Below are 17,471 nucleotides of genomic sequence, written 5' to 3'. Positions count from 1 at the left end.
TTTATCAATTTTGTTTATCTTCTCAAAGAACCAGCTTTTGGTTTCATTGACCTTGTCTATTGTTTATTTTGTCTCTATTTAATTTATTGTTTTGTCTCCATTTCATTTATTTCTGCTCTTTCTTTCCTTCTGCTAATTTTAAGTTTTTGTTTTTTCCTCTGGTTGCTCTAGGCGTAATGTTAGTTTTTTTTGTTTGACAGATTTTTCTTGTTTCCTGAGATAAGATTGTATTGCTTATAAACTTCCCTCTTAGAACTGCTTTTGATGCATCCCATAAATTTGGATCATCGTGCTTTTGTTTGCATTTATCTCTAAGTATTTTTTTATTTCCTCTTTCTTCCCCATGATCCATTAGTTATTTAGCAGCATATTGTTTATCCTCTGAGTTTTTTTTTTCTTGATTTTTTAAAAAATCTTCTAGTGTTGTGGTTGGAAAAGATTGATGTAATTGCAGTTTTACCCAAGCTTGCTTTGTGGCCTAGCCTGTGATCACTCCTGGAGAATGTTTCATGTGCACTTGAGAAGGATTTGTATTCTGCTGCTTTCAGATGGAATGTTCTTATAAGTATCAGTTAAGTCTGTCTAATGTGTATTTAAGACCTGCGTTTCTTACTGATTTCGATTTGGATGATCTGTCTGTTGATATAAATGTAATGTTGAAGTCCCCACTGTTGTGTTACTGTTGACTTCTCCTTTCATGGCTGGTGTGTGTGTCTTGTTCAGTTGCTCAGTTGTGTCTGACTCTTGTGACCCTATGGATTGTAGCCTTCCAGGCTCCTCTGTCCATGGGATTTGTTTCAGCAAGAATCCTGGAATTGGTTTCCATTTCCTCCTCCAGGCCCAGAGGCCCATTTCTTCCTCTTCCCAACACAGAGATCAAACCTGAATCTCTATGACTGTTAGCATTTGCATTATATTATTATTGCTCCTATGTTGATTGCATGTAAAATTGTTAATTCCTCTTTTTGGATTGATCTCTTGATCATTATACAGTAGAAGTGACAAATAGATTCAAGGGATTAGATTTGATAGACAGAGTGCCTGAAGAACTATGGACAGAGGTTCGTAACATTGTACAGGAGGCAGGGATCAAGACCATTCCCAAGGAAAAGAAATGCAAAATGGTTGTCTGAGGAAGCCTTACAAATAGCTGTTAATACAAGAAAAGTGAAAGGCAAAGGAAAAAAGCAAAGATATACCCATTTGGATGCAGAGTTCCAAAGAATAGCAAGGAGAGATAAGAAAGCCTTCCTCAGTGATCAGTGCAAAGAAATAGAGGAAAACAATAGAATGGGAAACATTGGAGATGTCTTCAAGAAAATTAGAGATACCAAGGGAACATTTCATGCAACAATGGGCTTCATAAAGGACAGAAATTGTATGAACCTAACAGAAGCAGAAGATATTAAGAAGAGGTGGCAAGAATACACAGAAGAACTATACAAAAAAATCTTCATGACCCAGATAATCATGATGGTGTGATCACTCACCCAGAGCCAGACATCCTGGAATATGAAGTCAAGTGGGGCTTAGAAAGCATTACTATGAACAATACTAGTGGAGGTGATGGAATTCCAGTTGAGCTATTTCAAATCCTGAAAGATGATGCTGTGAAGGTGCTGCACTCAATATGCCAGCAAATTTGGAAAACTCAGCAGTGGCCACAGGACTGGAAAAGGTCAGTTTTTATTCTAATCCCAAAGAAAGGCAATACCAAAGAATGCTCAAAGTACCACACATTTGCACTCATCTCACATGCTAGTAAAGTAATGCTCAGAATTCTCTGAGCCAGGCTTCAGCAATACGTGAACCGTGAATTTCCAGGTATTCAAGCTGGATTTAGAAATGGCTGAAGAAGCAGAGATCAAATTGCCAACATCCACTGGATCATTGAAGAAGCTAGAGAGTTCCAGAAAAACATCTGCTTTCTTGACTATGCCAAAGCCTTGGACAGTGTGAACCACAACAAACTCTGGAAAATTTTTAAAGAGAAGGGAATACCAGACCACCTGACCTGCCTCTTCAGAAATCTGTATGCAGATCAGGAAGCTACAGTTTAGAACCGGACATGGAGCAGCAGACTGGTTCCAAATTGGGAAAGGAGTACTTCAAGACTGTATATTGTCACCCTGTTTATTTAACTTATATGCAGAGTACATCATGAGAAACGCTGGGCTAGATGAAGTACAAGCTGCAATCAAGATTGCCGGATCAATAACCTCAGATATGCAGATGACATCACCCTTATCGCAGAAAGTGAAGAGGAACTAAAGAACCGCTTGATGAAAGTGAAAGAGGAGAGTGAAAAAGTTGGCTTAAAGCTCAACATTCAGAAAACGAAGATCATGGCATCTGGTCCCATCACTTCATGGGAAATAGATGGGGAAACAGTGTCGGACTGTTTTGGGGGGCTCCAAAATCACTGCAGATGGTGACTGCAGCCATGAAATTTAAAGACACTTCCTCCTTGGAAGAGAATTTATGATCAACCTAGACAGCATATTCAAAAGCAGAGACATTACTTTGCCAACAAAGGTCCGTCTAGTCAAAGCTACGGTTTTTCCAGTAATCATGTATTGATGTGAGAGTTGGACTATAAAGAAAGCTGAGCACCAAAGAATTGATGCTTTTGAGCTGTGGTGTTGAAGAAGACTCTTGAGAGTCCCTTGGACTGCAAGGAGATCCAACCAGTCCATTCTAAAGGAGATCAGTCCTGGGTGTTCTTTGGAAGGAATGATGCTAAAGCTGAAACTCCAGTACTTTGGCCACCTCATGCGAAGAGTTGACTCACTGGAAAAGACTCTGATGCTGGGAGGGATTGGGGGCAGGAGGAGAAGGGGACAACAGAGGGTGAGATGGCTGGATGGCATCACTGACTCAATGGACCTGAGTTTGTGTGAACTCTGGGAGTTTGTGATGGACAGGGAGGTCTGCTGTGCTGCAGTCCGTGGTGGTCACGAAGAATCGGACACGACTGAGCAACTGAACTGAACTTGATCATTAGGTAGTATCCTTCTTTGTATCTTGTATGTCTTTATTTTGAAGTTCATTTTTTCTGATACGAGTATTATTCCCTTGTTGATTTTCTTTTGCATGGAATGTCGTTTTCCATCTCCTCGCTTTCAGTCTGTATGTATCCCTAGATCTGAAGTGGTTCTCTTGTAAACAGCATATATGTGGTCTTATTTTTGGACGTTCAACCACTGTATGTCTTTTGGTTGGAGCACTTGATCTGTTTACATAGAAGTCTATATATCCAAGATTAAGTTGCTGGTCTCTTAATTTCAAATGTGTTTCCATTATCCTGCATTTGTACTCGACTCATTCTGTGTGAGTGATTTCCTGTTTTTACTGTGTGTACTGGTGAGCTTTCCTATTTGTAATTTTGTTTCTAGTTGCAGCCTTTTCATTTCCATTTAGAGAGGTTCCTGTACTATTTGTTATGAAACTGGCTTGGTAGTGCTGAATTCTCACAACTTTTGCTTGTCTATAAAGCTTTTGATTTCTGCATCAAATATGAATGAGAGCCTTGCTGAGTAGAGTATTTTTGGTTGTCATTTTTCCCTTCATCATTTTAAATATGTCCAACCATTTTCTTCTGGCCTGTAGAGTTTTTCCTGAAGAATCAGCTGATAACCTTACAGGGATTCTCTTAATGTTATTTGTTGCTTTTCCCTTGTTGCTTTTAATATTTTACTTTTGTCTTTTATTTTTATCAATTTGGTTAACATGTGTCTTGGCACATTCCTCCTTGGGTTTCTGCTGTACATGACTCTGCCTCCTCAACTTGGGTGACTTTTCCATAATAGGGAAGTTTTCAGATATTATATCTTCAAATATTTTGTCAGGCCCTTTCTCTACATCTTCTTTCAGGACCCCTATAACATGAATTCTCGTGCATTTAATATTGTCTCAGAGTTCTCTTAAACTGTCCTCATTTCTTTTTATTCTTTTTTCTTTTGTTTTCTTTATTCTGTTCCACAGCTGTGAGTTCTACCATTCTGTCTTCCAGCTCACTTATCCATTCTTCTGCCTCATTGATTTTGCTATTGATTCCTTCTAGTGTATTTTTCATTTACTGCATTTACCACTCTGTTTGTTCTTTATATCATCTGGCTCTTCGTTGAGCATTTCTTGTATCTTCTTGGTCTGTGCCTCCATTCTTTTTCCAAGATTTTGGATCCTCTTTACTGTCATTACACTCAATTCTTTTTCAGGTAGATTGTCTATCTCCACTTAGTGTTTTTTTGTTGTTGTTCCTTCATCTGGAACCTATTCCTCTGTCATCCCACTTTGTCTCACTTTCTGTCTTTGTAGTCCCATTGGCTACAAGGTTGTAATTCATTTTTCTTCTGGTGTCTGCCCCCTGGTGGTTGGAGCTGGGTCCTGTTCCTCTGGTGGGCAGGGCAGTGGCAAAGATTGTGTTTAGAGGCAGCTTTGAGCTCAGGAAGATCACCTGGAGAAGGAAATGGCAACCCACTCCAGTACTCTTGCCTGGAGAATCCCATGGAGGGGAGGAGCCTGGTAGGCTACAATCCATAGGGTCAGCAAAGAGTCGGACACTGAGCGACTTCACTCACTTCACTGAGCTCAGGAAAACTTTAAGCAGCTTGTCTTTTGAGTAGGGATATGTTCCCACCCTGTTGATCTTTTGGCTTGAGGCATCTCAGCACTGGAACCTTCAGGCTGTTGGGTGGGGCTAGGACCTGGCATTAAAATGGTATCCTTCAGGACAGCTCACAGCAGTGTGCATGCCCCAGAACCTTTTCCACCAGTGCTCTTGTCCCCACAGTGAACCACAGCAGCCCCCGCTTTGCAAGAAGATCCTCTAGGACCAGCAGGTAAGTCTAGCCCAGACTCCTATGAAGCTGCTGCTTTTCCCCCTGGGTCCTGGTACACATGAGATCTTGTGTGTGCTCTCCAAGAGCGGGGTTTCTGCTTCCCTCCAGCCCACTGGAGCTCTTGTAGCAAGCCTTGCTAGCCTTCAAAGCCAAATGGCTCTGGTGGCTCCTCCTCCCAATAGCAGGCCCCCGGACTAAGGAGCCTGACACAAGGCTCAGAACTGTCATGCCTGTGGGAGAACTTCTGAGATATTTTCCAGTTTGTGCTTCACCCAACTGGCAGGTGTGAGATTTGATTATTTTGCAAATGTGCCCCCACCATCTTGTTGTGGTGTTCTTTTTTTGTTTTTGGAGGTAGAATATTTTTTGGAGAGGTTCCAGTCTTCTTTATTGCTAGTTTTTCAGCAGTTGTGATTTTTAGTGTTTCCTGCTGCTGCTAAGTCACTTCAGTCGTGTCCAACTCTGTTCGACCCCATAGACGGCAGCCCACCAGGATCCCCCATCCCTGGGACTCTCCAGGCAAGAGTACTGGAGTGGGGTGCCATTGCCTTCTCCAGTGCATGAAAGTGAAAAGGGAAAGTGAAGTCGCTCAGTCGTGTCTGACTCTTAGCGAGAGGAGGTGAACTCAGGTCCTTTTACTTTGCCGCCTTGTCCTCTGTGCAGAGAAACTAATCTCAGTATTTTGAATATATTTGAATCTTTGAATCATTTTGAAAAGAACTGACAGCCTCATGATATTCTTTATGTTTACACATTTTTGACCAGAGACATATTAATGCCACTGGCATTGGTTTCTGCAAAAATTCCCCAGTTAGAAATGTTTTAATATAGAGCTACTCTTATTTTTTAAATGTGTAGTTCTTTATAATAAAGTCTTAGTTTTCTCTATAGTCTTTATCTTATTAGTTATAGCTTATCATTTTTCTTGTTAATTATATGTAATATATCTCAATTATATTTTTTTCTCAGAAAAAATTAATTTTATTTAAAAATTATTCTCTTTAGTATTTTTTTAATTGAATCAAAATTATATTTTCTAATTGTTTATTTTTTGTTTTGGTTTTATCCCACCTTTGCTAAACTGAGGTTTTTAGAAAGTTCCTTATATTTGTGAAATGACTTCTTCTAGTCTGTATCTTTTATTTAAAACGTTTAAAACCTGTTTGTCCTAGTGTGTTGGCTGTGAACTCTAGTTTCTAATCTTTCACCAGTGAGTGTTCTGTTTGCTATCGTTTTTCTCTCTCTTTTTTAGTTTTGGTGTATACTGTTTATCAGGATAAAGAAGTTCCCTTTTGTTCCCACTTTCACTAGAGATATCAGTTGCATATTTTAATGAATACTTTTTCTGTATATCAGATGATTTGTGTCTTTTGTTTATATGGTGATTTACTAATCTTAAAAACTAACCTTACATTCCACGAACAAATCCAACATTTTCACTATATAACTCTTAAATAAATTGCTGGATTCACTTTGCTAATATGGGTTGATCAAAAAGTTCCTTTGGTTTTTAAAAAGTAAAAATAAAGGACACGTTTTTCATTTTTACCAAGAGCTTTATTAAACAGTGATTCACCATTTTTTTCCACTAACTTCTACCATTTTTCAGCAACTTCATAATTCCATCTTCCTTTTAGAACAAAGAATTATTCCAGGTGCCTTTTACACCAGAGAATTGAAATTTTTTTTCTTTAAAAGAAGTTTGTAAAGATCAAAATAAATGGAAATTTGAAGGTGCAGTGGCTAGTGACTATGGTGAATAAATCAGAACTTCCCAGCCAAGCTTTAACAGCTTTTGCCTGGTCATCAAAGAAACATGCAAACTTGTGTTATCCTGATGGAAGATTCTATGTTTTCTTTTGGCTAATTCTGGATGCTTTTCATTGAGTGCTGCTTTCTGTTGGTCTAATTGGGAGTAGTAATTATTGGAATGAATCGTTTGGTTTTCCAGAAGAAGCTCATCCCTTCCAGTCCCATCATGTACACACCATCACCTTCTTTGGATGAAGGTCGGCCTTTGGTGTGGTTGGTGGTGGTTCATTTTGCTTTCCCCGTGATACCTTCCACTTACATTATTATACTGTATCTGCTTTTTATCACCCATCACAATTTATTCAGAAAACGAAATGTTTTTGTTATGTTTTAAGTAGAGAATTGCATTCAGAAATATGATCAAGAAGGTTGTGTTTTTTTTCCTCATGTGCAGCCCAAACATATTTAATAAAAGCAGTTACCATAGTGTTTTGATTTTCAGTGGTTGAGTGGGATATTTTGAGTATGTCACTTATCTCCCATGTGGAATAAAGTTCATTGTTCTCGATATCTCAGTTTGATTGCTGTCACCTTCAACTGGTCTGCCCAACCATGAAGCATCGTCCAGCAAGAAATCTCTACCATGAAACTGTGCAAACCACTTTTGGCACATCTGATCAGTCACAAGACCTTTTCTATATACATCACAAATTTTTCTTTGTGCTTCAGTTGTGTTTTTACCTTGAAATAATAAAGCATATTATTCTGAAAATGTGGCTTTTTTTCCCTTCCGTCTTCAGTATTAAAATGGCTTCACAAAAATTCAGCAGTTTTGGTAAACTCTTTAAAATGCACACTGATATGACAACTGTTATAATACAGTGGAACAAAACTGTTTTGAATGAAGTTAAAGACACCTAAAGCACTACTAGAGCCATTTTACAGAAAAACCAAACTTTTTGGACAAGCCAATAGTTTGTTTTAGGATTTGTGCATTCATGTTAAACCTGAGGTTAATCTTTATTTTCTCATCAAGGCTGTTTTGCCATTCTAAAATGGTTTGGGGAATGTATTTTCAGTTTTTGAGTCTACATTTGTTCTTTTTTATGGTTCTGTTTAAGTTATCAGTAATTTTATTTCCTTGAACATAATAAGCCTTGTTTTTTTAAAGTTTTATGTTGGTTAACTATTATGGCGATCTTCTTTTTTGGATATATTTTTGCAGTCTGTTTATCTTGATGTTCAGTCACATATTCAGCTCTCTTAACAGGTCTTGTCATTTTTGAGTGCTGAACAGTAGATATGACTTGGCACACATGCAAAGAAATCATCAGTAAAGTTTATAATGGGCTTCACAGCATAAACAGTGGAGGCCAGAAGACAATTGAGTATTTTTTATAAATTTTTATATATACACAAGTAATTCTGGAGTAATATATTAAATTCTTACTAGCTCTAGGTCTGTAGAAATCTCAGTTTCTCAGTCTCTGTATCTCTTCTACCCAACTGCCAGATTCAGCTCTGTAGGATTTCTTCATTTTAAGATTTTGGACTTAAAATTCCTCTCTTCATTTGTGTCTCTGCAGTGCCTTCAAGCAGGTGTTTGATGTGTTCTATCATTTCCTTAGTCTGTCATTACCAGAACTTGAACTCTTCCTGTATTATTTTTTTAATTGGCTGCACAGCGCTGCTTGAAGGATTGAACCCAGGGCCCCAGCAGTGAAAATGCCAAGTCCCCATCACTAGACCACCAGAGAGTTCCTAGCATTCTTTTTCTTAATAGTTTCCAATTTTATGTTGAAATTTGTAATTTGATCTCATCAAATAATAAGCATGATTATTTAAAATCTATGTCCAGAAACTTCCGCTTCTGGACTCGATTTTGTCTTTCAACTTTGTCTTGGTTCTCTCTTTCGTGTGTGTTTACCTGGTTTATTCATATAGATTATCTGGGGGAAAAAAATGGTTTAAGGTAACTTGAGGTTGATATTTCTCTTCTAGAAAGGATTTATGATTGCTTTTTCTAGACACCAGGGGTCTCACAAACCAGGCCCCCAAAGCTGTCTGAAACACAACTTCTTAGCCAGTAAACTTTCTATTAAGGAATTAGCAAATGACTCCAGGGTAAAAACTGCCTCCAGAGTTAGGCTGACCTCTCTGACTTCTTTGCATTTTGATCACCTCTCTTTGCATTTGATCACCTCTGTGGCTTATTTTGCTTTTGACCTAATAATTCCTTGCTACTGTAGCTGTTTTTGATATCCTAAATTTTTGTGGGAAGTTTGTATTACTTCGTCTGTATTTTACTGGAAGTGGAAATACCATTTTACAACCTCCTAAAAACCAGTCATTACTGGTTTACAAGGTCTCCAGTCTTTTTAATAAAACAGATTCGTGAAGAGCAGCTTAGAAATGGTGAAAACACTGCTGCTTTCACTTAACAAGCCTGGGCTTGAGTCCTGACTCCACTGTTCACCAGCTGTTAACTTACTGTTAACTTCTGTGATTCTCAGTTCCCTCTTCTTTAATATGTATATTACCTATTTTTTTTATTTTATTTTTAAACTTTACATAATTGTATTAGTTTTGCCAAATATCAAAATGAATCGGCCACAGGTATATATTACCTATTTTATAATATTATGGGATAAAATTTGTAAAGTACCTGACCATAACCAGGCTTTGTACAAGTACTTAAATACAAGTTACCCATTACTCCTTCCTATACCCACCCTTCTATACCTAATCCATAATATCTGTCTTGGTCAAATTTTAACTCCTACCTACCTTTTTATTTCCTTCAGGTGATTCTAGTCACAAGATTCCTATTTCACACTTTGAATCTGGGCATGACCAAGCAACTGTGTTAGAAAATCTTTATAGATTCATTCATCCAAACCCAGGGAATTGGCCACCTATCTACTGCAAGGTAATTTCAACATAAGAATTTCTTTTAAGTCATCTACTTAGAAAATAGAAGATCCATGAAAGATACCCAAAGAAAGAACTTTCGCCTGTGTCTTAACTGTGTGTTAAAATATGTTCATTTTTAGTTGCTTTGAATGTAATTAGGTATGTATAATGCCTTTTCTTCTACATTTGTGTAATATTGGACGGATTTTGAAGACTGCAGTAACTGAATATATTTCACCTTTGGTAGATTTCATGTTTATAGTTCCTCCTTCTGAAATATCTTCAATATCTTTTTACCCTGAAGGATGGGTTTCTAGTTTGTACACCTATCACTTCCAGGCAAGAGTACCATTTATTCAGAACTATTTTTGTAGTAATTCCTTGATCTTCTTTTTGTAATTTTATTCTTTGTTTTGTGTAAATTCTTTCAGGCTTGGTGTAGTAGAATTGAGTTTTAACCTTACTGTTTTATTAATAAAACAGTAAAAATCAAACATTTCTCACCATGAACATAAATCACCTTATCTTTTTCTGAACATTGGTTTCGTTTGCCTACCCTAAGTCTCACTCGCTGTTCATAAAGTATATTAACAATGCCTTATGAACGTAACTGGTTATTATTAGCAGTATTTTCTAGTATATGTTGCCCTTTTTTTTTTTTTAACCATTCTCATTTAGTTATCGTGGATTCTTCAGCCTTTCCCTTCCCCTTCCCCATCCTCCCTCCCACAGTTTGAAAGGGCCTTATTAATTGAAAGTAACAGGATAGAAGAAAATACAAGTAAAATTTTTTCCCTTCTCTAGTCTGATGATAGAGCCAGAGTCAACTGGTGTTTGAAGCATATGGCAAAGTCATCAGGTAAGTTAAACTGGGTCACTGCTCAAATGCATTTTAGTATGTGTGTTTCCATTTTCATTTACATGTTCTGTCTACCTGAATTCACTAATTTTATGTTTGTTTTTATTTACCAATGGAAGAAATCAGACAAGATCTAGAACTTCTCACTGTAGAGGATCTTGTAGTAGGGATCTACCAGCAAAAATTTCTGAAGGAGCCTTCCAAGACTTGGGTTCGGAGCCTCCTAGAGGTGGCCATGTGGGATTATTCCAGCAACACAAGGTACTTATGTGATTTTGTGATAATCGTACTGACTTTTTTCTGAACTGAGAAATACAGTAGGATTAGTTTGTGCCATTTAAAGCATGACTTTCCTATGAAACTTTGGAATCATTGTATTTCCTTGAATATAAGGTTTCACTGATTATAAGATACATTGTTAATTTGTTTATCACTAAAAGCAAAAGCAAAATAATAAATAAAATGACAGTATTTTATCATTTAGAGTGTCTGTATTGATGAAAGTATATAGTATCCATTTAAATAAAGACTCTATTACATAGAATTCTTATAAGAAATATAAAAATGAAATGGAAAGTATTTTTTATTTTGATATTTCAGGCTTACAGAAAATTTGAAAGACTCTAGTACAAGGAACGGAGAAGGCAATGGCACCCCACTCCAGTACTTTTGCCTGGAAAATCCCATGAATGGAGGAGCCTGGTGGGCCCCAGTCGATGGGGTCGCTAAGAGTCGGGCACGACTGAGCGACTTCACTTTCACTTTTCACTTTCAGGCATTGGAGAAGGAAATAGCAACCCACTCCAGTGTTCTTGCCTGGAGGATCCCAGGGACCAGGGAGCCTGGTGGGCTGCCGTCTATGGGGTCACACAGAATCAGACACGACTGAAGTTACTTAGCAACAGTACAAGGAAATTGTATATACCATTCTCAGATTCTAATTGTTAATATTTTAATATGTTTATAAAAATAAACAGTTTCTTTTTCTCAACCACTTAAGAGTGAGTTGCTGCCCCATGCCTTTTCACCCTGAATATCAGAAATGTTCGTAAGAACAGGAACATGTGTATTGCCACAATACAGTTATCAAAACACTATATTACCATTGCTACAATCAGTTCAGTTCAGTTGCTCAGTAGTGTCGACTGTTTGCGACCCCATGAATCACAAAACGCCAGGCCTCCCTGTCCATCACCGACTCCCGGAGTTCACTCAAACTCACATCCATCGAGTCAGTGATGCCATCCAGCCATCTCATCCTCTGTCGTCCCCTTCTCCTCCTGCCCCCAATCCCTCCCAGCATCAGGGTCTTTTCCAGTGAGTCAGCTCTTCACATGAGGTAGCCAAAGTACTGGAGTTACAGCTTCAGCATCAGTCCTTCCAGTGAACACCCAGGACTGATCTCCTTTAGGATGGACTGGTTGCATCTCCTTGCAGTCCAAGGGACTCTCAAGAGTCTTCTCCCCTACCACAGTTCAAAAGCATCAACTCTTCGGCGCTCAGCTGTCTTCACAGTCCAACTCTCACATCCATACATGACCACTGGAAAAACCATAGCCTTGACTAGATGGACCTTTGTTGGCAAAGTAATGTCTCTACTTTTGAATATGCTATCTAGGTTGGTCATAACTTTCCTTCCAAGGAGTAAGCGTCTTTTAATTTCATGGTTGCAGTCACCATCTGCAGTGATTTTGGAGCCCCCCAAAAAAATAAAATCTGACACTGTTTCCACTGTTTCCCCATCTATTTCCCATAAACTGATGGGACCAGATGCCATGATCTTCATTTTCTGAATGTTGAGCTTTAAGCCAACTTTTTAACTTTCCTCTTTTACTTTCATCAAGGGGTTCTTCAGTTCCTCTTCACTTTCTGCCATAAGGGTGGTGTCATCTGCATATCTGAGGTTATTGATATTTCTCCCGGCAATCTTGATTCCAGCTTGTGCTTCTTCCAGCCCAGTGTTTCTCATGATGTACTCTGCATAGAAGTTAAATAAACAGGGTGACAATATACAGCCTTGACATACTCCTGTTCCTATTTGGAACCAGTCTGTTGTTCCATGTCCAGTTCTAACTGTTGCTTCCTGACCTGCATATAGGTTTCTCAAGAGGCAGATCAGGTGGTCTGGTATTCCAATCTCTTTCAGAATTTTCCACAGTTTATTGTGATCCACACAGTCAAAGGCTTTGGCACAGTCAATAAAGCAGAAATAGATGTTTTTCTGCAACTCTCTTGCTTTTTCCATGATCCAGCAGATGTTGGCAATTTGATATCTGATTCCTCTGCCTTCTCTAAATCCAGCTTGAACATCTGGAAGTTCATGGTTCACGTATTGCTGAAGCCTGGCTTGGAGAATTTTGAGCATTATTTTCCTAGCGTGTGAGATGAGTGCAATTGTGCGGTAGTATGAGCATTCTTTGGCATTGCCTTTCTTTGGGATTGGAATGAAAACTGACCTTTTCCAGTCCTGTGGTGACTGCTGAGTTTTCCAAATATGCTGGCATATTGAGTGCAGCACTTTCACAGCATCATCTTTCAGAATTTGAAATAGCTCACCTGGAATTCCATCACCTCCACTAGCTTTGTTCGTAGTGATGCTTTCCAAGGCCCTGTTGACTTCACATTCCAGGATGTCTGGTTCTAGGTGAGTAATGACACCATCATGATTATCTGGGTCATGAAGCTCTTTTTTGTAGAGTTCTTCTGTGTTTTCTTGCCACCTCTTCTTAATATCACTGCTTCTCTTGGGTCCATACCATTTCTGTCCTTTATGGAGCCTATCTTTGCATGAAATGTTCCCTTGGTATCTCTAATTTTTTGGAAGAGATTTCTAGTCTTTCCCATTCTATTGTTTTCCTCTATTTCTTTGCATTGATCGCTGAGGAAGGCTTTCTTATCTCTCCTTGTTATTCTTTGGAACTCTGCATTCAGATGCTTATATCTTTCCTTTTCTCCTCTACTTTTCACTTCTCTTCTTTTCACCACTATTTGTAAAGCCTCCTCAGACAGCCATTTTGCTTTTTTGCATTTCTTTTCCATGAGGATGGTCTTGATCCCTGTCTCCTGTACAGTGTCATGAACCGCCATCCATAGTTCATCAGGCACTCTGTCTATCAGGTCTAGTCCCTTAAATCTATTTCTTACTTCCACTGTATAATCATAAGGGATTTGATTTAGGTCATACCTGAATGGTCTAGTGGTTTTCCCTACTTTCTTCAATTTCAGTGTGAATTTGGCAATAAGGAGTTCATGATCTGAGCCACAGTCAGCTCCCAGTCTTGTTTTTGTTGACTGTATAGAGCTTCTCCATCTTTGGCTGCAAAGAATATTATCAGTCTGATTTCAGTGTGACCATCTGGTGATGTCCATGTGTAGAGTCTTCTCTTGTGTTGTTGGAAGAGGGTGTTTGCTATGACCAGCAAACTCTATTAGCAAAACTCTGTTAGCCTTTGTCCTGCTTCATTCCATACTCCAAGGCCAAATTTGCCTGTTACCCCAGGTGTTTCTTGACTTCCTACTTTTGCATTCCAGTCCGCTATAATGAAAAGGACATCTTTTTTGGGTGTTAGTTCTAAAATCTCTTGTAGGTCTTCATAGAACCATTCAACTTCAGCTTCTTCAGCGTTACTGGTTGGGGCATAGGCTTGGATTACCGTGATTGAATGATTTTGATTTGGAATGATTTGGATTGAATGATTTTCCTTGGAAACGAACAGAGATCATTCTGTCATTTTTGAGATTTCATCCAAGTACTGCATTTCGAACTCTTGTTGACCATGATGGCTACTCCATTTCTTCTAGGGGATTCTTGCCCACAGTAGTAGATATAATGGTCATCTGAGTTAAATTCACCCATTTCAGTCCATTTTAGTTCGCTGATTCCGGGAATGTTGACTTTCAGTCTTGCCATCTCCTATTTGACCACTCCAATTTGCCTTGTGTTGGAGAAGACTCTTGAGAGTCCCTTGGACTGCAAGGAGATCCAACCAGTCCATTCAAAAGGAGATCAGCCCAGGGTATTCTTTGGAAGGAATGCTGCTAAAGCTGAAACTCCAATACTTTGGCCACCTCATACAAAGAGCTGACTCATTGGAAAAGACTCTGATGCTGGGAGGGATTGGGCGCCAGAGGAGAAGGGGACGACAGAGGATGAGATGGCTGGATGGCATCACAGACTTGATAGACGTGAGTTTGAGTGAGCTCCAGGAGTTGGTGATGGACGGGGAGGCCTGGCGTGCCGCGATTCATAGGGTCATAGAGTCGGACACGACTGAGTGACTCAAGTAACTGAACTGAATTTGCCTTGATTCATGGACCTAACATCTGATCTGAACATTCCAAGTTCCTATGCAATATTGCTCTTTACAGCACCAGACCTTGCTTCTATCACCAGTCACATCCACAACTGGGTATTGTTTTTGCTTTGGTTCCATCCATTCTTCCTGGAGTAATTGCTCCACTGATCTCCAGTAGCATATTGGGCATCTACCGACCCGGGGAGTTCCCCTTTCAGTATCCTATCATTTTGCCTTTTCATACTGTTCATGGGGTTCTCAAGGCAAGAATACTGAAGTGGTTTGCCATTCCCTTCTCCAGCGAACCACATTCTGTCAGACCTCTCCGCTATGACCCATCCGTTTTGGGTGGACCTACACGGCATGGCTTAGTTTCATTGCGTTAGACGTGGCTGTGGTCCGTGTGATCAATACTACTGTCTAATCTAAAGGCTATATTCATGTTTTGCTAGTTCTAATAAGGTCTTCTTTGGCAAAAAATAAACACCTAGGGTCCAACCCAGGATGACATGTTACATTTAGTTATTATGTCTCTTTAGGATCCTTTTAACCTGGAATTATTCATTAATCTTAGACTTTGGTGGTCTTGACCTTTTTGAAGAGTGCAGGCCAATTACTTTGTAAAATTTTTCTCAGTATGAGTTTGCTTATATTTCCTCATGGTTAAATTGGGGTTGTGTGTGTGTGTAATTTATTTATTTTTAATTGAAGGATAATTGCTTTATAGTATTGTGTTGGTTTCTGCCAAACATCAACATGAATCAACTATATATATATACCCTCTCTCTCTATATATATATATATATCCCCGCTCCCTCTTGAACCTCCCTCCCACCTCTCTCCCCGTCCTTCTGGTCTAGGTTGTTACAGAGCCTCAGATTGAGTTCCCTGAGTCATACAGCAAATTCCCATTGGCATCTGTTTTATATACTGTGATGTATATTTCCATGTCACTCTCTCCATATATCCACTCTCACTTTCCTCCCCTTCTTCCATGTCCATAAGTCAGTTCTCTACGTCTGTGTCTTATTGCTTCCCTGCAAATAATTTCACCAGTATGAGGTTGTATATTTTTAGCAAGAGTACTTCAAAAGTGATGTCTCTTCTCAGATGTGTCAGATCTGTAAGCATCTGATTTTAATCTCATTACTGATAACTTTGATCACTTGCTTGAGATAATGTCAGCCAAATTTTTCCATTGAAAAGTTACTCTTTTTCACTGTACAATTAATATTCTGTTTGGAGAGTCTTTGAAATTTGGTAGATTATCTATTCTTTAATCTTTAATATGCTAGCTTATCATCTGCTAGTCAGTTATGACTATATTTGTGAAATGGTGGTGCTCTAATTTGGTTGTTGTCTCGGCATTTACTAGCATTCTACTGTAAGAAGCTTTTCCTTTTTGCTGACTTTTTTTTTTCTTTTATGACTATGGACTTATATATTCCTAGTGTCTTATTCAGTGAGCTGTAATGTCTTATTAACTTATTTTTTGCTCAGATTGGTTTCTTTATAGCCAGTGGTTTCTTTGTTGTTTGTTTGGAGTTTGGGTTTTATTGTTGTCAAATTTTACAATGCTGCCTCATTCTTTAAGTGTTTCTTTGCTTTTCCAGCTCCAAATATTCCAGGTTCATCTTTTACTTTCCCTTCTCTAGCTTTAAATTAGCCATTTATCCAAGGAACCCTGATTCTGTTTAATGGAGGAGAGTATTTAGGAGATAGAATCTGGGTGCTAGGTGTTCATTCCTACTAGAGCATCTTTGGTTCTAGTTCTCCTTAGTGGAGAGAGCTAGGAAATGTGTTGTGTACTACCCTTAATACACATTTTTACGTGGCTAGACTCACCTGCCCACTCCTTCCTCCCTTTCCTCCTCCCTCTCTGTCTTCATCTCATCATGAGTTCATACATAAACCTGCAATTGCCATTTAAAACCATAGAGTTCTCTAGTTTTCCATTTTTGTATTGCTTTTCTGTGTGGAAAAACCTGATGCTCAACAATTTTGTTGGTTCAGTCCTAGAATGTATTAGGTTGTTGTAAAATTAAGTGATACCACCATTTTAAAAAGACATATTAACAGTTTAGAATCTTTTTTTCAGTTTTGTTTGTTAGTCAGAGGTTAGTCAAAAAGTTATTGGTGAGGGACTGGTGGTCCAGTGGTTAAGAGCTCATGCTCCACTACAAGGGGCACAGGGTTTGATTTCTGGTCAGGAAGCTAAGATCCCTCATGCTGCAGGATATGGCCAAAAAAAAAAAAAAAAATTACTGGAATTTGTTCTTTCTTTTCTCCTTCACTGTGGTTAAATTATTCATTTGAAATAGTTTATTTGCTTGATTTATTCCAGTTTGTTTTTGCCCATATTTGTTGGTTTTATTACATTTTGAATATGTAGTATATTAGCACAGTTCAAACAAAACAGTTCAGTCTAGTTCTATAAAATTTCTTTTAAGTGTTAGTCACTCAGTCATGTCTGACTCTTTGTGACCCTGGGGACTGCAGCCCACCAGGCTCCTCTGTCTTTGGGATTCTTCAGGCAAGAATACTGGAGTGGGTAGCCATTCCCTTCTCCAGGGGATCTTCCTGACCTAGGAATCAAACCTGGGTCTCCTGCATTGCAGGCAGATTCTTTACATTCTGAGCCACCAGGGAAGTTCTGTAAAGTTCCTTGGATTGCATTAAATTTATAAACTAACTTGAGAACTGAAATCTTTACATATGAATTCTATCCAAGGACAGATGTCTTTTCACTGTTCACATCTGTGTTTGGGTCTTTCAAGTTTGTTTTAAAATTTTTCTCACATAGATTGTGCG

At 38.7% G+C, this 17,471-nt stretch overlaps 1 protein-coding gene across 4 annotated transcripts in view; it reads left to right on the top strand.

Moving 5' to 3' along the window:
- The window catches only part of MAEL (maelstrom spermatogenic transposon silencer), a 76,372-nt gene that overhangs the window by 35,209 nt on the left and 23,692 nt on the right, over window positions 1-17,471 (top strand). For all 4 annotated transcript variants that reach the window (XM_027526821.1, XM_027526827.1, XM_027526813.1 and 1 more), the window contains 3 exons: window positions 9,398-9,522; window positions 10,311-10,365; window positions 10,485-10,626. In XM_027526821.1, the coding sequence (XP_027382622.1) occupies window positions 9,398-9,522; window positions 10,311-10,365; window positions 10,485-10,626 (322 nt within the window). The remainder of the gene's footprint in view (window positions 1-9,397; window positions 9,523-10,310; window positions 10,366-10,484; window positions 10,627-17,471) is intronic.

Source organism: Bos indicus x Bos taurus, chromosome 3, assembly GCF_003369695.1.
Source record: "Bos indicus x Bos taurus breed Angus x Brahman F1 hybrid chromosome 3, Bos_hybrid_MaternalHap_v2.0, whole genome shotgun sequence".
Lineage (NCBI taxonomy): Eukaryota > Metazoa > Chordata > Mammalia > Artiodactyla > Bovidae > Bos > Bos indicus x Bos taurus.
This window is presented reverse-complemented; position numbering and strand designations above follow the sequence as displayed.